The sequence below is a fragment of the Schistocerca gregaria genome, chromosome 4, assembly GCF_023897955.1.
Source record: "Schistocerca gregaria isolate iqSchGreg1 chromosome 4, iqSchGreg1.2, whole genome shotgun sequence".
NCBI classification, from domain to species: Eukaryota; Metazoa; Arthropoda; class Insecta; order Orthoptera; family Acrididae; genus Schistocerca; species Schistocerca gregaria.
In genome coordinates, this window is record NC_064923.1 from 265900218 (window position 1) to 265925027 (window position 24810).

The following is a 24810-nucleotide window of genomic DNA, read 5'->3' on the forward strand; positions in this document are numbered from 1 at the left end:
TCTCTGGGTGTTCTGCCAGATTTCAAGACAGAGTTTCATTGTGGAAATTATTAAAAGCATCTCACATTTAAGTACACACTATATTTCGAACTTCTTCAAAACTTTGCCAGTCTTGGGGATTTTGTGTTCTTTTAAATTTGGCTTGCTTTTTTCGCTGCTTCTGCAACAGCGACCTGACCCGTTTTGTGTACCATGGGGTATCAGTACCATCACATATTAATTTATGTGGTATACATCTGTCAACTGCCATCGATAGTATCTCTGAAATCATTCCCCATCTTTTCTACGCTTATGTGATCAGATCGGAAGGAGTGGAGACTGTCTCTTAAAGAGGCGTTAAGAGGATTTTTATCAGCTTTTGCAAATAGATATACTTTGAGTTTCTTTTTGATGGTTGTGAGTGTTACAGCATTCAGCCTAGCAGCAACTGCCTTGTGGTTGCTAATCCCTGTATTCATCATGTAACTCCCTACTTGTCTAGGATTGTTTATTGATAAGAGGTCAAGTATACTTTTGCAATCATTTACGCTTCACGTGGTCTCATGAACTAATTGCTCAAAATAATTTTCTGAGAAAGCATTCAGTATTATTTCGGTTGACGTTTCATGCCTGCCGCCAGATTTAAATGTATAATTTTTCCAGCATATCGAGGTAGATTGAAGTTACCCCTGACTATAACTGTATGAGTGGGGTACCTATTTGAAATGAGATTCAAGTTTTCTTTGAACTGTTCAGCAATTATATCTTCTGAGTCATCGGGGGGCAGTAAAACAACCAAATTAATAGTTTAGTCCAACTGCCATCTATAACCTCTAACCATAATATTTCGCAGGAACTATCTACTTCAGTTTCACTACCAGGTGAACTACTTCTGACAGCAATAAATATTCACCACCAACTGTATTTTCTCTATACTTTTAGATCGTTTCAAAAAATTTCAGCTTAACTTATTTCCAGCTTTAGCCAGCTTTCTGTACCTATAACTATTTGAGCTTCAGTGCTTTCTATTAGGGCTTGGAACTCTGGTTCTTTCTTAACACAGCTACGACAGTTCGCAACTACAGCACCAAATCGTTTCTACATGTACCTTACTGTGTTTTACCTGCCCCCTTTTAGATGGACGATCTTTCTGTGGTTCCCTAGGACCCTCTAACCTAAAAAACCGCCCAGTCCCTTCCACACAGGCCCCACTACCTGTGTAGTTGCCTCTTGTGTGCAGTATATAATAATAATAATAATAATAATAATAATAATGTTGTTGCTGATATGCCAGTACTACAGGAACCAGAAAAGCACCCAAAGATATAGAAAAATTGAATCAATTGGAAAGTATTTCTTTTTTAATGATCGTTTTAGAGTCAATCGAAATATCATTGGCCCAATCAATGCTGGAGTCATCTACAGCGTATCAGTTCTTTTTTACTGACGTTAACGGCAAAAAATGCAGATAAAACTGATCTTTACAGCACACAGAAAAACCCAAACAAAACATTTAAATTTAATGATCATGCCATTCATAATTTTATAGGCATATGCTGCATTAGCTTTTTGGCTCCTCTTTCCACTGTTTGACAATATGAAGTCACCAGACCCTGAAAATTTATATCGTGACAAATCGGACAAAATTAGGCCTATCACTGTTCATGTGAATAGAAAATATCTCGACTGCACTGAGCAAGCATTTGTCAATTGATAAACAAATTTTTGTAACCAAAGCAAGGCACGACATGAAGATATATAAGAAAGACAAACCACATAAATAGAGATATAAACGTTTTGTTTTATGTTGGCAAATGGGGTTTTCACACAAAACTGAAATCTACAGTGGGAACAAAAATAATCCCAACTTCAGAATAGATAATGAACGAGATATTGGAGCACGAAAAACTTTGCAGTTTGCCTCTCAAAGGAAATTCCAAGGGACCAGAACTACAAGATCTATTTTGACTTATTATATCGATACGGACCTAGTTGGATATCTATTCAAGCTAGGGATTCAACGTGTAGGAACGGTACAAAAGAATATAATACTAAACTGTACATTCCAAAACGAAAATGTGGTGAAGAAACAAGTACGGTGAGTGTTCTAAGGAATACATTACTACCATTGAAAAAGTGGACATTTCCTCCATTTTGTCTGTTTCTTGTATACTTTTGGCAGCAAGATGGAAAAATCTGAATTGAAAAGGATTGACAGACAGGAGAGAGAACACAGAATAGCACCATGCCCTGTTGTTGTAAATGGCATATTTCCTTTGCAACTTGCATATTTCCTTTGCAACTTAAGTTTCATTTATTTTTTTCCTCATTAATTTTTTACTGCCGCAGTGTTATTCAGCAATAGCGGGAACCATTAATATTCTTTGTTTGCATTTCACTTCTTACCAGTCACAATTACAAAAACATTTGAGTGAAAACTTCAACAACAAAAAATTCCCAGAATTCTGTAAAATTCGCGGGCTTTTCACTGTCTTCTCCTGGATGAAAAACTTCCCAAGTTCTTCCTAGGTTTCCCAGTTGTCCAAGGGTATATACACCCTGTAATAGTATCATTTTCTATGCTGTACACAACTGAGAAGTACATTTCTGTTTCAAGCACCCTTTCACTACAACGTATTTTATTTTCTATTTTTGTCACTGTCTTATTTATGCATCTGATAACCCGCAATGAAAATCGCAAACACATCAGCATCCAGCCCTCCTTCTCCTTCACGCCAAACGTAACATACAATTGACCAAATAACAACATTTGGATTGGGTTGCAGATACTAGTTGTATTGCTTCTATATCCGTAATAAATATACAACACTTTCCTACTTCAGCTGCCTTTTCATCATTTGAATTTTTCTGCCTTGTCCTCTCTTTCTTCATCTTCTCTGAAATATTATGCAACATTAAGAAACTGGTACAGTGTATATCCACCTTTCGCAGCAATGCAGGCTGCTATTCTCCCATGGAGATGATCGTAGAGATGCTGGATGTAGTCCTGTGGAACGTCTTGCCATGCCATTTCCACCTGGCGCCTCAGTTGGACCAGCGTTCGTGCTGGACGTGCAGACCGCGTGAGACGACGCTTCATCCAGTCCCAAACATGCTCAATGGGGGACAGATCCGGAGGTCTTGCTGGCCAGAGTAGTTGACTTACACCTTCTAGAGCACGTTGGGTGGCACGGGACACATGCGCACGTGCATTGTCCTGTTGGAACAGCAAGTTCCCTTGCCGATCTAGGAATGGTAGAACGATGGGTTCGATGACGGTTTGGATGTACCGTGCACTATTCAGTGTCCCCTTCACGATCACCAGAGGTGTACGGCCAGGCTAGGAGATCGCTCCCCACACCATGATGCCGGGTGTTGGCCCTGTGTGCCTCAGTCGTATGCAGTCCTGATTGTGGCGCTCACCTGCACGGCGCCAAACACGCATACGACCATCATTGGCACCAAGGCAGAAGCGACTCTCATCGCTGAAGACGACACGTCTCCATTCGTCCCTCCATTCACGCCTGTCGCGACACCACTGGAGGCGGGCTGCACGATGTTGGGGCGTGAGCGGAAGACGGCCTAACGGTGTGCGGGACCATAGCCCAGCTTCATGGAGACGGTTGCGAATGGTCCTCGCCGATACCCCAGGAGCAACAGTGTCCCTAATTTGCTGGGAAGTGGCGGTGCGGTCCCCTACGGCACTGCGTAGGATCCTACGGTCTTGGCGTGCATCTGTGCGTCGCTGCGGTCCGGTCCCAGGTCGACGGGCACGTGCACCTTCCGCCGACCACTGGCGACAACATCGATGTACTGTGGAGACGCCCCACGTGTTGAGCAATTCGGCGGTACGTCCACCCGGCCTCCCGCATGCCCACTATATGCCCTCGCTCAAAGTCCGTCAACTGCACGTACGGTTCACGTCCACGCTGTCGCGGCATGCTACCAGTGTTAAAGACTGCGATGGAGCTCCGTATGCCACGGCAAACTGGCTGACACTGACGGCGGCGGTGCACAAATGCTGCGCAGCTAGTGCCATTCGACGGCCAACACCGCTTGTACAGCCCTCTCGCAGTGTCCGGAGCAAGTATGGTGGGTCTCACACACCGGTGTCAATGTGTTCTTTTTTCCATTTCCAGGAGTGTAATTCCCTAGCATCACCCGGCTTAATTCGACTACATTCCATTATCCTCGATTTGCTTTTGTTGATGTTCATCTTATATCCTCCTTTCAAGAGACTGTCCATTCCGTCCAACTGCTCTTCCAAGTCCTTTGCTGTCTCTGACAGAATTACAATGTCATCGGCGAACCTCAACGTTTTTATTTCTTCTCCATGGATTTTAATACCTACTCCGAATTTTTCTTTTGTTTCCTTTACTGCTTGCTCAATATACAGATTGAATAACATCGGGGAGAGGCTACAACCCTGTCTCACTCCCTTCCCAACCACTGCTTCCCTTTCATGTCCCTCGACTCTTATAACTGCCATCTGGTTTCTGTACAAATTGTATATAGCCTTTCCCTCCCTGTATTTTACCCCTGCCACCTTCAGAATTTGAAACAGAGTATTCCAGTCAACATTTTCAAAAGCTATTCCAGTCAACATTTTCAAAAGCTTTCTGTAAGTCTACAAATGCTAGAAACGTAGGTTTGCCGTTCCTTAATCTATCTTCTAAAATAAGTCATATGGTCAGTACGCTCCCAGGTGTTCCAATATCTCTACAGAACCCAAACTGATCTTATCCGAGGTCGGCTTCTACCAGTTTTTCCATTTGTCTGTAAAGAATTCGCGTTACTATTTTGCAACGGTGACTTATTAAACTGATATTTCGGTTACTTTCACATCTGTTAACACCTGATTTCTTTGGGATTGTAATTATTATAATCTTCTTGAAGTCTGGGGGTATTTCGCCTGTCTCATATATCTTGCTCAGCAGATGGTAGAGCTTTGTCAGGAATGGGTCTCCATAGGCTGTCAGTAGTTTTAATGGAATGTTGTCTACTCCCAGGACCTTGTTTCGACTCAAGGTCTCTCAGTGCTCTGTCAAACTCTTCACGCAGTATCGTATCTCCCATTTCAGCTTCATCTACATCCTCTTCCCTTTCCATAATATTGTCCTCAAGAACATCGCCCTTGTATAGACCCTCTATATACTCCTTCCACCTTTCTGCTTTCCCTTCTGTGCTTTGGTTTCCATCTGAGCTCTTGATATTCATGCAAGTGGTTCTCTTTTCTCCAAAGGTCGCTTTAATTTTCCTGTAAGCGTTATCTATCTTACCCCTAGTGAGATAAGCCTCTACATCCTTACATTTGTCCTCTAGCCATCCCTGCTTAGCCATTTTGCACTTCCTGCCAATCTCTTTTCTGATATGTTTGTATTCCTTTTTGCCTGCTTCTTTCACGGCATTTTTATATTTTCTACTTTCATCAATTAAATTAAATCTCTCTTCTGTTACCCAAGGATGGATTTCTGCTAGACCTTGTCTTTTTACTTATTTGATCCTCTGCGGCCTTCACTATTCCATCTCTCAAAGCTACCCACTCTTCTTCTTCTTCTACTGTATTTCTTTCCCCCACTCCTGTCAATTGTTCCCTTATGCTCTCCCTGAAACCCTGTTCAACCTCTGGTTTAGTCAGTTTATCCAGGTCCCATGTCCTTAAATTCCCACCTTTTTGCAGTTTCTTCAGTTTTAATCTACAGTGCATAACCAATAGATTGTGGTCAGAGTCCACAACTGCCCCTGGAAATGTATTAGAATTTAAAACCTGGTTCCTGAATCCCTGTCTTATCATTATATTCCTAAATCTCTGTCTTATCCTTATATAATCTATGTGATACCTTCTAGTATATCCAGGCTTCTTCCATGTATACGACCTTCTTTCATGATTCTTGAACCAAGTGTTAGCTATGATTAAGTTATGCTCTGTGCAAAATTCTACTAGGCGGCTTCCTCTTTCATTTCTTACCCCCAATCCATATTCACCTATTACGTTTCCTTCTCTCCCTTTTCCTACTATCGAATTTCAGTCACCCATGACTATTAAATTTTCGTCTCCCTTCGCTATCTGAATAATTTCTTTTATCTCATCATACATTTTATCAATTTCTTTGTCACCTGCTGAGCTAGTTGGCATATAACTGTGGTAGGTGTGGGCTTCGTATCTATCTTGGCCACAATAATGCGTTCACTATGCTGTTTGTACTAGTTTACCTGCACTCCTATTTTTTTTTTTTTTTTTTTTAAATTCATTATTAAACCCACTCCTACATTATCCCTATTTGATTTTGTATTTATAACCCTGTATTCACCTGACCTAAAGTCTTGTCCCTCCTGCCACCGAACTTCACGAAGTTCCACTATATCTAACTTCAATCTATCCATTTCCCCTTTTTAAATTTTACAATATACCTGCCCGATAAAGGGATCTGACATTCCACACTCCGATCCGTAGAACACCAGTTTTCTTTCTCCTGATAACAACATCCTCTTGAATATTCCCCCCCCCCCCCCCCCCCCCCGGAGATCCGAATGGGGATCAATTTTACCTCCGAAATATTTTACCCAAGAGGATGCCATCATTATTTTACCATACAGTAAAGCTGCATGCCCTCGGGAAAAATTACGGCTGTAGTTTTCCCTTACTGTCAGCCGTTCACAGTACCAGCAAAGCAAGGCCTTTAAGGTTAGTGTTACATGGCCAGATCAGTCAATCATCCAGACTGTTGCCCCTGCAACTACTGAAAAGGCTGCTGCCCCTCTTCAGGAACCACACGTTTGTCTGGCCTCTCAATAGATACCCCTCCATTTTGGTTGCACCTACGGTACGGCTACCTGTATCGCTGAGGCATGCAAGTCTCCCCACCAACGACAAGGTCCATGGTTCATGGGGGGGGGGGGGGGGGGGGGGGGAAGGGGGGGGGGGGACCATATTCGATCAGAAAGTTTTAAATATTTTACTATATTTCTCCTCAGATACTGAAGAACATGTTCTCTTCTTCCTTGATTTGCAACAGAATTCTGATTATCATAGTGGTCCACTTTCCCTAGGTCCTTTCGTTATTCCAATTCGGTCTCCTTTTTTCTTATCAACAGCACTTCTATATTCTCTCTCTTTTGGGATCAACTTTCTTCCTCTGCTTTCTGGAGTTAAGTACAGATCATGTACTTCTGAAACATAAGATTCCTCTGCTGTGTAGTTTCATAACTTGTACCAAATCTATAAAAACCTTGCCTTCTAAACTATTTACATTTAAGTTAGTAGATACTGGAAGTTCATTTGCTGGTGGAAAGGATGCTGGCTGTACACCTGGAATGTCTGAGCATGAAAATATGCCAGATATGACATCATTATATTCTGAACTACTTACATTAAAGATTCTAAAACTGACATCTCATTTGTTGGTGACAATGATGCTGGCAGTGCAGTTGGAACTTCTGAGCAGGAAATGTCATAACTATACAGCCACCTTCAACATTCTAGCTGCCCTTGATTTGGAGTTATTCACTTGCCTTTGAGTTTCCTCCAACTTCAAGAGCCAATATCTAGAGAAACCTCCAGAAAATTTGATGACTGGAAGTACAATTTATACAATAACGGCTTCTGGACCAGACTGTACAATTATTATACACAGCAGCATGGTATTACTATGATCTACACAGAGAAGTGTCTACAAAATTAAAGTTAAGATTTGGTACAACAAAACAAAATAAGATTGAGAAAAAATAACACAATTCAAATTTAAGTTAGCCCTGTTTTTGTTTGCGAACTCTGTTTTATAGTTAGCATACTTTTTCTTGTGTTCTTACTGAAAATAGCGTACTTCACTATTTGTGCGGTTATCATTTTTGGGTGGTCTATTTAATCTTCTGCACACATTAGATAATAATCTGCAGAATTATTAATTTACTACATATTATTTACTACACTACAACACTGTTAAATTACACAAAGAATGTTGCACAGTCACCAACAAACTCTTAATAATTATTATATTGGCACTATGAAAGAAGTGTAGGAAATATCCAAGCAGAAGGTTTTGAAACTTTGCAATACAAGGGTAATCCTAAAAGTAAGGTCTCCTATTTTTTTCTAAGTACATAGACCTATTTATTTCTACAATGGTTTACATCAGTTTACAGCTTGAACATTTAGCTATTTTTCGACATAATCACCATTTCTGTCGGTGCATTTTTGTTTTTTGTATGCCCATGTCATACCAGCTTGCCGCCCTGCTGTTCAGAAAATTATGAACCTCTTCTTTCACCTCGTCGTCGGGGCTGAATCACTTTCCGGCCAAATGTTCTTTTAACCCAGGGAACAGGTGATAGTCACTGGGCACCAAGTCAGGACTATAGGGTGGGAAGGTGATTATGTTCCACTGAAACTGTTGCAGGAGATCAATGGTTTGCTGAGCGATGAGTGCGTGAGCATTGCCGTGGGGAACGTGCAAGCCTTTGCTCAACATTCCTCTTCTCCAGTTCTGAATTGCCCGTTTGAGTTTTTTCAGAATCTCACAGCAAGTGTCAGCATTAATTGTGGTACAGCAAGTGTCAGCATTAATTGTGGTCCCAGTGACTCAGCTCCGATGACGACGTGAAAGAAGACGTTCATAACTTTCTGAACAGAATGGCGGCGAGTTGGTATGACATGGGCATACAATAACTGCCACAGCGTCTACAAAAATGCATCGACAGAAATGGTGATTATGTCGAAAAATAGTAAAATGTTCAAGCTGTAAACTGATGTAAACCATTGTAAAAATAAACAGGTCTATGTACTTATAAAAAAAATAGGTGACCTTACTTTTAGGATTACCCTCGTAGAAGAGCTAAGCATACCTACATGGGCTCTTCCATCTTATCTGAGTTACATTTCTTACCTTGTAGAAACAACCAATTCAAAATTCACAATTTTTGAGTTACGAGCTTTTGCAATCTTAACAACAGTATGCTTTGGCATTTGAGGATTCATTGTCCATACACATCCCTACCAACCTCCAAAAACAAAAAACCAGGAGACTGAGTTTTACAAACCAAGAGGTAAAAATAATAAAAAACCATGGCTTATTTTCAGTATAATCCCAAGAAAATTGATGTTAGTCTTTTTTCTAGACATCACAAAGCCATATAATGAATAAAAAAAGACAAATGAAAGAACTAGCACTACCTGAAATGTTGATTCCATATCCTTATTTGTAGCATAGCCCAGGTAATCGTCATTAGGTTGCGATGTTCTTGGTTTAAAATTTAAAAAATGTGTTTGCATAAATCAGTCTCCGCCATATTGTTTTATGACATACACATAAAATTTGTGCAAAAATAAAGCATTTCAGGCATTCCGGACATGATTTTTACTGATCACAAAAATGTTGAGTAATAAGTGTCTTCATTTCAGCACAATGACAACAAACAAATATGCCCAAACAGAGTACAACATTAAATGATATGAGTATACATTCTACAAAACGCGCAGGATGTACAGATTATGGATGACTTCCCGATTTTTAGAAACTCTGATTAAAAACAACTAAAGAGTGAAGGACTTCCGACCATGGGGGGGGGGGGGGGGGGGAGACTGGAAATAAATGTATTAGGTTTGATGATAATTAGCTAAAAATCAGGAGAAATAATGGAATAATTGTGAGGTGCAGGAAAGTGGAAAGTTGTGAATTTGGAATGTATGCGTTCATGATCACTGATGACATTTGTGATTAATAGATAATTCTATCATGCTTTCATTACAGAAATCACATACTGATGCCACTTCACTAAACGACCGTGGCTGACTTTGAAAGGAGCTTCTAGTATTTAGTGACTGTATAGTGAAAATGGTAAAGGTAAAAGATTTGACAACTTCGGATACCCCCACCACATACAAACACATGAAAGGTGAAATCACCTGCTAAAGTTAGGACATATGTGTACCAACAATATGGAAACCACACCCAGGAATGAAAATGAATGAATGAATACACAGTAACTTGCAGTCTACATACAAATTACTTCCTTTGTATCTTTCCACTTGTACAAACCGCTATTTTAATGCGCTGTCCAACACAGGTTCAATACAAAATATTATCAATCTGTGTTTAGAATGCAGCATATATAGTAATCTGCATAAATATTTTAAAGTAACCTTAAGTTATAAATATTTAGTAAATCTCACCTCCTCAATGAGTTTAGGATCCAGACAGTCACCATTGTCATCAAACATCATTTCCCACGTGCATTCATCAGGATTCAGTCTCACTTGTGTACGATCTGTTGACACGGAGTTGTCAGCTGAAGGTGTAATTTGCTCAATTTGTTTTTCTTGAGTTGTGGGTCCAGACGTATTTCCAACACTGTTGTTACTACCTGATCCCTTTGGATCAAGTGATATACTTGGTTCAAGCAAACTGTCACTGTTGTCTGAAATAATTAGTACATCAGATAAGTCACTGCCCTCTGACACATGAGCATTCTTATCTACATCCTCCACACTGTCCTTTGCAATACTGGCATTCTTGTCTTCTACCTGTTCTTGAGGCACTTTCTGGAAGAATGAATTTTGTTCACTTGTATTGCTACTTGTTTCCAAAGTTGGTTTATGTGAAATGTCTTCCACTACACCCAAGTCTCTACTTTCTTGCCCCAGACTACAATCTTTCATATCTTCTTCTTCTTCTTCTTCTTCTACTGATCTCTCCCCTACATCTACTATACTCTCTTCAACACTGTCTACATTTTTTGGTGGGTCTAAATTAGGGGGACATATACCAACTTCAGAATTTTCATTTATGGTGTCTACACAGTTTGAAATATTACAGTCGCACAGTCTTAACGTCCTATTACAAGTTTTACAACAGTCTTCCACTTCTTCATGAAAGTCAGTCACAGTTTTAGCACTTTTCAGTACTGGTTCACTTACATTTTCAGCACATAAACCAGATGGGAAATCTGTTCTGCATCCACTGATCTCACATTCATGTTGTTCTCTTTGCACTTCATCACAATGGCAACAATCTTCTGCTAAACTGCTGGTGTGAGTTACAGGGACCGCACATCTACTAAGAATTTCAGCAACGCACTCTACTCTTTCCTCGTTTTGACTCTGGTCCGAAATTACTTCTACACCAACTTCCCCACAAATGACTCGATCCCTTCGTTCACTACTTCTATTTAGAGCACTTCTATCAGCAGCAGTGGATGGTATATCAATATTTGTTTCATAAAAATTATCCACATTTTTATCATTGTTCTTGCTATTAGAAGTAATACTTAGGTCCTTTCTTTCATCACTGGCAGGTTGCAACTGCTGGCGGCACAAAGATTTATCATCAAGTTGTTTAGTTTTAGATGGTGTCCGACGAGAATCCCTGTTATCACCAGATTTCTTTATGCTTGAAGGCTTTTTGTTTTCAGCTGGTGTGGAACGTAATGCAGCTGGTGACCTTTCATTATGTTCTGGAGTTGCAAGAATTCGTTTTGCTCGAGGTACATAAACCTGAATATCTGGCCTACGTTGCTTCGCCGGCCTGGAAATAAGACTGAAGTGTTAATGACAATGCAATTAACATCAGTCATAGACTAAAAAAATGTTAATTTAATTGTCTACTCTACTGAAGTACAAAATGCTGAATGAACTGTAGTAAATTAAAATGCCAGTCTCAGTAGGTACCAAATCAAAGAGGTGATAACTGCCAAAACGGAAAATTAGGGAAATATTTCAGATTCCTTTAAAAATGCGTTTGGTGGCTTATTAAATTAGGATAAATGATTTTACCATCAAATGTGCTGTACTGTAAATAAAATTTTCATTAATGATATAAAACAGATTAATTACTCCTTTTATCAGTCCTGACTAAAAATGGATGAGAGATTTATTTGCAAGTAATAGTATAGAGAGAGACATTTATGTTGTCATACACATCAAATACATGAACACTAAGAAACAACGAACTGGGAAACTATATTTTCAGTATTTTTCTAACAGTACAGTAGTTACAAAAAACTACCAAAAAACATGAAATTACCTTTTCACATTAAGGCAAGGAATCATGTTTCTTGCTCTCAGCTAGACCAGATTCTCAAATCACAATATGAGTAACTTTTTTTTGCTTACTCTTTATTTTGATGTACTCTTTCTGTATTTCTTTACTGGCTCCAGAAAATCTGCCCTCCTCAAATTCAAATTAAGGATTTCTGTTCTGTGAACTGGGCTGCTTTATAGCTCTTTATTTTGATGTACTCTTTCTGTATTTCTTTACTGGCTCCAGAAAATCTGCCCTCCTCAAATTCAAATTAAGGATTTCTGTGATTCAAACTATCAGTAATGGAGATTGCAAGCTCACAAAACATTCTGAGCTTCCAAGACAGATGTATGGCCACTGGGCTAGTAATTAAATATTGATGTACAATACTGTGAAAATAATATTGTTTTTGTTCCATCCTGTTTAATACTGGTTTGCGCCCATACCTTTTTCTGTGAAATAGCTACTTATCATTCTCTTTTGTAAGACAGCTAAAGCAATTGTGTCTGTTGTAAACTATACCTGGCTCAGAACAACAAAGTGACTGACATCTAGCTGTTCACAGGGCTGCTATCATAGCCAACAGCCAATCAGAGAATGTACTTGGTTACACCTGCTGTTTCATTCACCATTGTCAAATCTCTCTGCTTCTGCAGGTAGTGGCTATTGCAGCCAGTTGCAGACAACACTCACAGCCAGTAACAAACAGTTGTGGTCCGTTTCAGTGTGTGCTTTGTTTCTCTGTGTGGCGAGTTTATTTTGCGTTACAGAACATCTGAAGCTTGTAGCGGAATTGTGCAAACAAGTGTGATTGCTAAACGGAAAGTTCAGTGATTCATTCACGTATTGTGTGGTTACACACGAGTTTGTACGGGTGTGGGAATATTTCTAGAAAGAGAGAGAAAATAGTGCAACTTTATTGCCTCTAACGAAGTTAGTCTATAAAACTACAGATGCCTTGAAGATACACAAAAATATAGTCATCAAAATTTATAAGGAGAAACACTGTGCAGAAGAGGAAGAGCCTGGTTCATCCAAACTGCAGACACCCGAAAAGAAGAGGACGACAGAACCACGTGTAACAAACTTGGAGCCTTTTAACAAAATGCTGTTTGTAACCAAAAAGAACTTCCAATTATAAAAAACCTGTGCGTTACTGTTCACGAGGCAATTCAGTGGCAGCAAAATATCTTTGGTAATGGTTGTCAGCGCCCCCGGTTTTCGGTATAAAAAAATTAATGTACGTAAAATTATAATGGAGAGGTGACAATGTAGTGTGGTGGTGTCGATTTTTACGAACTATCGTTAAATGCAATGTGGCTCAATGAAACCTGGATAAATGCTGGTCATTCTGTTAGAAAATGCTGGACAGATGATAGCATATGTGGAAATTCTGCTGTTCCAGTGGAAAATGGCATAAGAATGGTCTTGCATGCTGGAACTGCATCTGGTTTGGTACCTACTTGTCTCCTCATTTACAAATCAAGGAAATCAAACGACTAGCTGGAGGAGGTGAACCACAATAAGTTTTCTTAAGTGGTTCAACATACCACTGTCACTTTAATGCCATCGAAATGATTTGAGCATAAATTAAAAATTACATGCCAACAAATAACAGAAGCTTTACTGTGGTAGAAATTCCAAGACTATTAGAGGAAGCAGTGGCACAAACAATGCCAGAGAAATGTTTTACATCACGCAGAAACCACTGTTAAAGAAACATGGAAAAGTGAAATGACTGCCGAGAGTAATATAGAAAATGTAATTCCAGTGGCTCGTCCACGGACCATAGCTCCAATAAAGACAGTGTCAAGGAAGTGATTCTGAACAAAGTGGCATTTACCCTTTGCCTTCATTGATGTTTATTTTTTTGTCTGTATTTCTTATTTTTGACTGAATGGTGTGTAGTCCAGTTGCACTGTAAATCTCATCTCATAATTAAGGAATTAAGGACTAATGACACTCTGCATGAACACTACAATGATTGTTAAGGACTCAAGCGGTTTTTATTATTACAATCGTCTTAGTTATTGTAATTACATGAACGATTCAGATCGATTTTAACACCCCTTGTGAATTGAATATGACAAATGAATGTGAGTCACTCTGAGTATTGTAGAAACGGTGCACTTGCTGTTGCTTCTGTTGAGATATAAAAATAACAAGAACACAGAATCATTTTATACATGGGAGTACGTTTGTTAAGCCACAAGGATATAATGAACCCGTAAAGTGAACTCATTACCGCACATTAAAAGGTGGCGTGACAAGATAGTCCAGTGAAGAACTGCACAGCTGTTACTGCTACAGGCACTGGCAAACTGATATCATCGCCTCCTTCCACACTCAACTGTGCCTTGCTGTCAATCACTCTGTTATTCTGATCCAGGCATATTTGTAACTGACATGTGAAAGTCACACACATTCTAAGATTAGGATCACACCACCATCATTTCGCTACTGGATAAATATCTCCTTTGTAGTTACTCATGCACTACAGTCTTTGGCTACACACATCAATGTCACTCCTGGATTTTGTTCTAATGTTGTGTATGTACTTTCCATTAAGTTGTATGTCATTTTTCACCCTCTTTGAATCTGGCATAGAACTTCTTTGGTCTATCTACCATTCATTTGCCTGGCTATGTGTCATTGTAATAATGCTCACAATTATTTTTTCAACACCAGTTTGTTCTCTTATCCACATGCTGCTCACAATACGCACCTCTCCATTGCTTACTGGGCAATCCTCAATTTTCGCATCCTGTTTCACATTAAAAGTCCATGTCCCAAGTCAAAACTATTAATACAGAAGATGCCAGAATCTTCATTTTATCCAAGAGAGAGAGAGAGAGAGAGAGAGAGAGAGAGAGAGAGAGAGAGAGAGAGGAGAGAGAGAGAGAGAGAAGGAGTTTATTGAGCAAGCACTGTACCAGTAATGGAGCTTCGTGTGTAACGGAGCAGAAAGAATTGATGGTATCACAGGGTTAATACGTTGAGACCAAAGCATTGATTTCATGTCCTAGGTGTGGAAAATGTGTGACTACAGTTGCTGGCCACTAACGAGATGTCTTCACTTCAATTCCTGTATGGAGCTCTCGATATCCACCTTATCATCCTTTTTGCTGCACTTTCAACATACCTTAGCACATACATAATTCAGCACAGACCATAATTTAAAATAATATCCCCTTAAAGAAAGATACTATATGCACACTAAGAAGACTCTTGACAAGGTCACTAACAGGAGTTGCAGCATTGAAACGGGCCAAATGATGCTGACCAATACTGACCACTTTCTGGTCACTGCCTAATTAAGAAACAGATAAATACTGTGTATAGATGTGTATTATCTACCATTTGCAAATAAATAAAATGCGGAGGTAACAATTGCTGTAATGTTATCTATAACTGAGAATGAAATGAAATTATTAACTGAAATCAAACAATGGACAATCCAGGATGGAATGTAACAATTTATTTTTATTTTTATTTCTCTCCTTTCCGCTACTTACCCCCTCCCCCCTCCACACCTTCTCACCTGCCCTACGTCTAAACTGCAACACCTCACTGTCCGCCTCTCCCACCACACTATCCCTCCCCCTCCCCCTCCCCGCCCCAGCCTCCTCCTTATCCCACCCAGTCGCCACTCCCACCATGCACTGGTGCTGCCGCTAGCAGTGTAGTTTCAGCTCTCTGAGACTGCAGATGTGTGTGCAAGTTGCACTTGCGCGAGTGTGTGTGTGCGCACGCGTGTGTGTATGTGTGTCTACTGCTGACAAAGGCCTTAGGCCTTGATGGCCGAAAGCTATGATTGTGTGAATCTTTTTATTGTGCCTATCACGACTCAGCACCTCCACTGTATTATTAGGTACCATATTTACTCGAAACTAAGCTGCACTCGAATCTAAGTCGCACCTGAAAAATGAGACTTGAAATCAGGGGGGGGGGGGGGGGGGGGGGGGGGGGGGGGGGGGGGGGGGGGAAGGATTCGCGAATCTAAGCCACACCTGAAATTTAAAGACTCGAAATTCAAGGGGAGAGAAAAGTTTTAAACCGCACCTCCAAATCCAAACAAAGTTGGTGCATTGTAACATGAGACAATTTATGTCGAATGGATGAAGATGCAGCTACCCTTCCTTTTTCACGTGCTTCATCTGGTTTGAATCGATTGCTCTTATCTGATAAGTGCCACTCTCTTTGTCATAGGTGTGAAAATGCATTATTGTACTGTGTTATGCATTGTTTGTCGCTTTAATGAGTGTTTACGACCTGTTGCCACTCGTGGCATGGCTTGCCTTTGTGTGCACTACCGCTTACAATAAAAAATCCAGAGAGAGAGAGAGAGAGAGAGAGAGAGAGAGAGAGGAATTGTCTCATTAGCCAAACAATGGCAATGGCAAGAGACTGCTATTTGTTGTTACTTCACTGCTGCTTTCTTTGATAGTGACCAACAAGAACCAAATAATAGACTGCGTATGACAGATGATGTTCTGAACGAGAGTTGGCAAAAATTTCTCTCACCTTAGATTTAAAAATCTAGTCAGTTGCCATGCTTAATTTCTGACTGTATCACTATTCAGCATAAGAATAATACAAATATAAAAATGACATGATATGCATATTCCTCTGCGTTTGCTGTTCTCTCACTCTAGTTTCATAGTTTATTAGGCAGACAGGATTTAAATGAGATAGCAGCATACACGAAAGAATACATGGTGTAATGTTTACATTCATTTTATTCTTATGGTGGAGTGAATACCGCATGTGATTCACGATTCATAAAAGTTCCTATTAACAACCACCTCTTGTCACAGGTAGGAAAAAATTCAGAATGTAGAGTTGGCCATATTGACATATATCCCAAACTGTCTTGCCAGTCGTATTTTCATAGTAGATTTTTAGTGATGACTTCAAATGCAGAGTGTATTTGTTGGTGTCTTCAGTCTGTAGACTGGATTGATGCAGCTCTCCACGCTTTTCTATCCTGTGCAACGGAGAGTAGCAACACTTACAGAATAAGAATAAAAATAACTTAGAAATTAAATGCTGAAATTTAAAACAAAATTTTATTATGTTTGTAATACATCTTACACAAAATGTTTAAAATATAAGTCATGATTCTGAATCAATATCACTCGATTCTTTTTGCTCATTTCTTCATACAGAGCATCGTCCTCCATACCATCTAGTGCATTGGATATAGAACATTTTTTAAATGCTTGTTGCGCAGTCTGATTTGGAATACACTTCCATGCATCATAAATCCAACGGCTCACTTGCGACAAACTTGGGCGTTTTACATGCCCTGTTAGTGTCAGTTGTCGCTTTTCGAAAGCCAGTCTGTGTACAGGCGTTTAAGCTTGTCCTTAAATGGTTTATTCAAACAGACATCAAAGTAGTTGTAGAATTGACATCATCCCACCTGAAATTACTGCCAAGTCTGTTTTGCTTTCCTCTAATTTTCGTTTTACTGCAGGTGTTGTATGGCCTGCGTATGCATCTAATAACAACAGACTGCATAAACAAAGCATTGTGCCAGGACAACGATTCCACACACGCCTAATCCATTCCAGCACTATGTCCTTCGAAAACCACCCAGTTTCGTTTGCTTGTACAATTACAGTTTTTGGAAACACTTCAGATCTCGGTAAAGTCTTTTGCTTGAAAACTATGAATGGGGTAATTTATGTCCATCTGCAGTGCAAGCAAGCATGACGGACACCCGGTGTTTTTCACCCCATGATGTAAGAACACTTATGTCTTTCTTTCCTTTGGCATCAACCGTATAATTTGATGGCATGTCAAAATATATGGGAGTTTGGTCGGCCTTTCCTATCTGACCAAGGAAGTACTGCTTTTCTGTGCACCGCCAAATTATGGAGCACTGAAATTCCACAAGTTTTTCTTCATAATTTTTCGGTGCTTCTGTGCAACTGAAGTTTGCCTCTAAAGTGAAAAACACCAGCGCTTCATTAACAGATAAATCCAGCTGTGACTAGCCTTAAAATTTTTGATTTTTTGCTCTCTAGCAATTTCACGTGCCTTAATTTTTAAAATTTCGGCGTTCACAGATAGGAATTTCTTATACTGTTCCTTAACAAATTAATTTAAAATCACATCTATTGCATGATATCGGCCACACTTTGGCCCACTAAATGCTTTCCTGCTACTTGAACATTAAAATAATTTGTCTCTGCAGTCGCCATCACATGACGCTGCTCTCATCAATCCGAAAAACTCCCCTCTTGAATTTGGTACTATAATGAAAGCGCTTCACTATGGTCCACTAACACCAACAAGCACTTAACAAAATTCCACGAAGCTATGTGAAATCTTAATGAGCCCCAGCGTATCAACTCATGCAACAATCGTAAAGCCTTGTGCAATGTTGGTATTTTTGTGTAAAGACATTTATTTCTGTTGCTACAAATATTTGGAAGGATGCTACATTCTAAGATGAACAACACGGAATTTCTATTTACTTCGTTGCATAATGCTTGAAAATGCAATGGTCGAAATCGGGGCTCAGAAAAAAGATCGTCTTCTACCTTTTTTCTTTTTAATTTATTTACTGACACAGAGGTTTTGGCGCCAGTATTTATATTTGTACCTGCAAAGCATGTCTGTAGCACTACATATATTCGACGGCAGAAGTTAGTTGTGGCGTCACCTATCAGCATTTCTCAGAACTTCCACTTACTTTGCAATCAATTTTAAGCCACTGGCAGTTTTTTGGAATACAAAAACAAAACAAAAAGAACTGCACCATAGAATCGAGTAAATACGGTATATTAAACACAGATGTGACTATGAAAGTTGGTAGCAATTGCACATCACAACATATCTTTTTCCAATTTCTAGTGATTCTCCTACTTCCCTCCACTACCTTGCTGAGTCTTTTGAGTGTGTCTATGGAAAATGTATTTATATTCCAAACAAACATAACAAATGTTACATAAAAATATTACCAGAACACTGCATTCAAAGACAGACTCAAGAAAGATGAATTCAAGTATAACATTTATGATAATCTCAATGACTACAAGAATTCACTTTTTGTTCACAGTAACATAACAATAATTTTGAAAATGTCAGTGGGAAAAATATGAATAACCAGGATATTCCTTAATGCATGTAAATACCAGTGATATGCATGATGTACAAAACTGGTGCTGGAAAAACACGTGAGGGGGGGGGTGGGGTGGGGGGGGGTGGTGGAAAGTACCATCTTACAGTGACAGTAGCATTATCAGATGAGGCAATAGCTTCATTACAATGTACAATGATGATGTACCATAGTTTCCAAGTAAGAAAGTGTTCAAAAATAAAGTTACAACATTGCAGTCCACAAATTTGTACAAGACAAGGATTGTTGCTGTTTTACTCATGAATGTTGAAATGTTTGGTTCTTTGATTACCGAAACATTCTGGGAACTGGTTTGTTGAATAATATCTGTATCAAGTCACAGTGGTGCTCCAACACATAAGCCCAAGATGAAGACCCAACAAGAGGGATTTGTTTCACAATCACACATCATCACGAGTAAAAAATAAATAAATAAATAAACAATCTACTTAGCCAAATTTAAATGAGAGAGAGAGAGAGAGAGAGAGAGAGAGAGAGAGAGAGAGAGAGAAACTCCTCCCTTATAACCCTGATGATGTCGCAAGAGACCTGCAGCTTTTCCCTGATGGTATGGGACAAGTATTTTGTACATGTGCTAGAACAGCGTTTCAGAAGGAGAAGGTAAGAATGATACTGTAATGAACTTTCTTTCCAGTGTTCTTCACTAGAACCAACTTTTTCCCAGTGTTCTTAGCTACAACCTAAGTAAAATAACAGGTATGGCTGAATACAACTTCTATCACATGAAAAATGACTATTACATCATCTTGTATTCACAAAGAATATATACTTGTGTATGATCACCCATACAGGCTACCAAAAGAGAATAATCTGTTGCTTAGAAACAATTTCAAATTTTGCTTGTATTATTCAATGTGCTTGGGCATGGCTTCTACTCTATAGAGTTCATCATGACCTAAGTATGCTGCATTCTTCTTACTTACATACTTTCTTTCAATAAAAACACATTGACCAGACATTATCCAACACAAATTTCAGTCTTATTTATTACAATTTTTTCTTATGCCTTCTGAATTATCTAACTGACAAAGTATAAAAAATATTCCTGTAATATTGTTAGAAAGAATTACCTGCCATTTTCATTAAATATTTTAAATTTGAGGTCTGTAACAACTATCGATACACTCTTGCTATATGATCTATATTTTGTTAACAGGAAACAAACTATGTGGAGCCACCTATCATTAGTGCACGGCATACCTGAGTCTCTCTGCCTTTTGAACAGGAACAATCTCTGGACTAGAATCACAGCTAGAGACCTCCAAGGCTTCATTCCGTTTGCGCAAAGCAGGTGGGCGGTATATGTTTAAAGGTGCACTGGACCTCACTGAAATTTATAAAGTTAAACAGGTACTACACAGCCAGACAACTGATGTATCTTATGATTTCTTTTGTTTACACAAAAAAAGCTTAACATATTTTATGGACTATAAAATGCAACTTAACTTTTAAGATATTTTTTAAAAAAGCAAATTTTTTTATCATTAGACTGAAAAGACGGATTTAAAAGAAAATCTTAGTTTATGAAATTGAAACGACCTTTAAAATCCCTGAAAATCATCATCCAAACCTCCTTCGTCACCATTGTCCCCTTCACTGACATCGAGAGTATTAGTTATGCTGCACTTCTTGAAATAGTTCACTATGTCTTCTTTCACTCTAGACGACTATTTCATCCACTGACATACTGGTTTGATCGTAGGTTGTTTTAAAGCTCCCTTCAGTGTGAATTCAAATTTGTTTCAAACATCACCCATTTGTTCCATTCCTCTCTCATTTACATTTTAAATGGTTTATTTATTGAGACATAAAGAAGTTGCAATTGTGAAGTAAGTCCTCCCGGAATAAAAGCAAGCTCTGCATTTCACTGTCTCTAGTTTCTCTTTCACAGAAATCTTCCAATGACTACTGACTGATCTAGCACATGAGAACTCTTCTTCAATAGAACACCTTTCATTCTCTTCCACACTCATACCAGCCTCATCCATCCGATCCTTGTCATGTACATGAACAACTCCACCTGGCGGTATCTCAGGAGGTTTTGGCATTGTTTTGCACTCGAAAATAATCACTGGATTATGTTTAGTACCGTCAGCACAACATGAAAGGACAACAGTATAGTGCATTTTTCATGTCCAGTTACAATTTAACACCTTTCATGGCAACAGTTGTGTTACTCGGCACATTAAAAATAAGAGGAGTTTTGACCATATTCGCTACTTATCTTAGTTCCGCACTGGTTTTCTTTCAATGTTGTCTAATGAAGCAATGGAAAGCTAATATTTTCCTCTTCATACTCTTGTGGCATTTTCTGAGATATTTTGGTTTGCACACAAAGTCCATAACACTTCATAAACATGTTAGCACCAACCAACTCCATTCTTCAAAGTCTGTTTAAGTACCACTGTAGCACTAGCTTACAAGCGCACATTTTAATCACTTCTGTATTAATTCCAATGCCATTTTAACAGCGTCCTTGAATCGATTTCAATACCTTTTAATTTTGGCCATTTTGCATTCAGTTCTCTATTTGCACATTTAGTCTTCCTCATTTTTTTCAGTTCTTCTTTACTAGCCTACCAATTGCAAATGATCTTTTCCTGCTGGCGGAGGGCCAAAATACCACTCAACTGAACTGTTTCCATGTTGTTCTGCATGTGCCATTACTTTCAATTTATAGCCTACATCATATGAATACCTTTCATTTTCTTCCATTATGAACCTAATTACTAACAAAAATATTGTACTATTACCTATAATACAAATCATTTTCAATTCAAGTTCACTGGCACAGTACACTGCAACGACACATCATAGCCTAGACTATATTAGGGGTTTGTGATGGCAGGGTGGGAGGGAGACAGTGTTAGCAAGCTCAAACATTGGATATTTTTATATTAATTTCAAGTATAAGAGATACCTGAATTTTGGAGGCAATTTTTAAAGAAAAAAAGTGTGTCTTATAGTCCATAAAATACACTAAATGAGGCAGTTTAGAATTTGGAATTAATGGGATATATTTTAATTCAGCCAAAGATTCAGTGGATACAACAAGCTACTACAATCGATAATAGCTAACCTTTTTTTTTTTTAAAAAAAAAAAGGGGGGGGATAATAAAATCTGCTCACTAATCTCAATATAAGGAAGGCCAAAACAATTTATGTCAATAATATATGCAGTATATTTTATAGCTTGTAGTTATCATACGAATTACAGTACAAAGAGAGAGTGGCAGCACAAGAGAAATATCAAGGAAGGTGAATTCAGAACTCATAGCAATGCAATAACAACTAATTATGACAACAAGTACTACATTATTAGATATCACAAACGCCAGTCTCTGGAGGCAAAAAATAGGCACCACCTCTTACACACACTTCAGTAACATGTTAATGAGCAGTAACACGCTAATGAGCATATAAAGTGTAAAAATAGATAAAATTTCTGCAATACACAGGACATGTCGTTACTCTACTGTTATTTATTGTTTCAGAGTTGAACAATACAAATTGCCAGCTGTAAAATACGTGCCATGAAACACCCAAGAACCCAACCACATACGCAGCACTTACTGGTCATAGCAATTACTTCTGTGTTACATTTCAGATTGTTTCCTACTCTGTAGAAATTATAAGTCGCAACGGAAAATATGTTGTGCCACCGTGTGACTGGATGTCTGATTTACTGTTTTTGGCCTCTTTGACAGCTATTTTAGTGCATTTGCATGAAATTTTCGCAAACAACTGGTTAAAATGCCTTATTGAGTCTGGTACAATGTAAAATAATAAAATTAAGTTCAGAAGAATGATCTTGCACAGCAGAAGTGTCAATGGGGAGTGTGGGAGGGGGCTGAAGTAAAATAATGCCACATGAAATGCAGTGTGGTGCACTAAGACTGAAGTCACCAACAACACATACCAGTGGACCCATTTACTAGTAGGCAGTGCCCTATTCTCAGCAACTGTTTTAATTTACTACCCTGTACTTTCAATCATTAATTTTCCACTGACACACTTTATACAGCTTATATTTTGAATAACAGTAAGTCAACAATTTTCACAGGGAACTGTTAACTACCTGAGGCCACATTTTCTGAGAACACACCTTACCTGGCTATATGACCTTCATACGAAAAGCGGAGTTATATGTATTAATATTCAAAGCAGCTTTATTCTCTGCTGGATGGTGGAATGCGCAATCATTTACAGATAATTGTAAACTGTTACAAGAATGTTTAAAGTCGTCATGATAACTTAACAGACATCCAGTTCGTACTTCAACAGGGGGGTAGAGTCAGGTGCTTAAAAACTGCCCAGAAACTTTAGTTACATGTAAGCAATTCACGTGACTAGCGGCAGTATGTTAACCCATTTCTGCCTAGCGTAACATACATGTCACCGAACCGCCTGTCGTTGTTTTCTCTTGTTGGCAACAATGCCTGCATTTGGAGTGGCTATTGTTGTATGGCTTTCAGATAAGGAGGTTTTGTTGTTCATGTTTAGGTAGGCTTCAGTCAGTTGCAAGCATTAAGTGGTCAGTGACTGGTGCTTCAAGTATGGAAGACTTTTTCGAATGAAATTATGTCTTCGAATAAGAAGTAAGTATCATTTTTTATCGCAAATTATAATACAATTTGTTTAAGTTATGGCTAATGTAATTGGAGAATACAACAAAAATATGGGAGGAACTGACTGAATGGATGAAAACTTAGTGTTGTATAGAGTGAGTGTCAAAAGAAAGAAATGGAGGTGGCCAATTTTTATATGGCTTCTAGATATCTCTGTACATAATGGGTGCCTTCTTCCTAGAACGACTGGTATAATTATGCCTCAGCTGCACTTTTGGCACTACATTATGAAATGTTACCTGACTTCCAATGCAGCAGTACCAAGAGGTCCTGGACTGCACGATATTAGATATGATGAAACAAATCATCTGGTAGCCATGGCGTCACAGAAAAAAAGAAGACGCTGTACAGTGGAAAACTGCAAAGGACCCAAAGAACAATGTGCTGCAAATGTGACCTTGGTTTGTATATTGAATGTTTTGTGCCATATCACAGAAAGTGAGTACTGCGCCTGAACTTTATGTAAATCACATACAGCGTATTGTTTTACTTGCTGTCATATATTCTGCCTAAAATTTATGTTCTGGCTAGCGTGACATGTATGTTACGCCATTTTTTGTTTCAATTATTGATTTTTTGTTTTGCTTGTTGGATAGCTTTCCTTTGATAATAATAAACACATAAATATCTTATTTGTAGAAATAGCAGAAAAAAAATAATTCAGGCTGAAATGGGTTAATATCGTGCACCAAACCAGTGATGTGTCACACAGATAGACCCAGAAGAAAAACCGAATTTTGTTTTCTGAAGTATGCTCAAAAATGTTTGTTACGATAGCCGAAACTGCAGGGGCCATTGTCATGGCATCTGCAACTTTGTAGATGTCCATTTACAGGGGCATGCTGTTAACAGGCTTTCACTCAAAATGAAACACAGCACTGAGATTAATGTATCCATGAGGGTACACTGGTAAATAAATAAAACTACTACAATAAGGCTCAAACGGACAGAAACATACCATAAAAGTATATTATACACTCAACAAATTCCTCATAACTATACATGATTTTTAAAGTAGCCTACTTTTGACTGTAAAACT

At 38.8% G+C, this 24810-nt stretch overlaps 1 protein-coding gene across 1 annotated transcript in view; it reads right to left on the reverse strand.

Annotated features, from left to right (window-relative positions):
- Nucleotides 1–24810, reverse strand: part of LOC126365985 (uncharacterized) — a gene marked incomplete at its 5' end in the record, with an annotated part of 48916 nt that overhangs the window by 16015 nt on the left and 8091 nt on the right. Inside the window, 2 exons of the mRNA XM_050008798.1 lie at nt 10148–11498; nt 20344–20470. Coding sequence (XP_049864755.1) covers nt 10148–11498; nt 20344–20470 — 1478 coding nt within the window. The remainder of the gene's footprint in view (nt 1–10147; nt 11499–20343; nt 20471–24810) is intronic.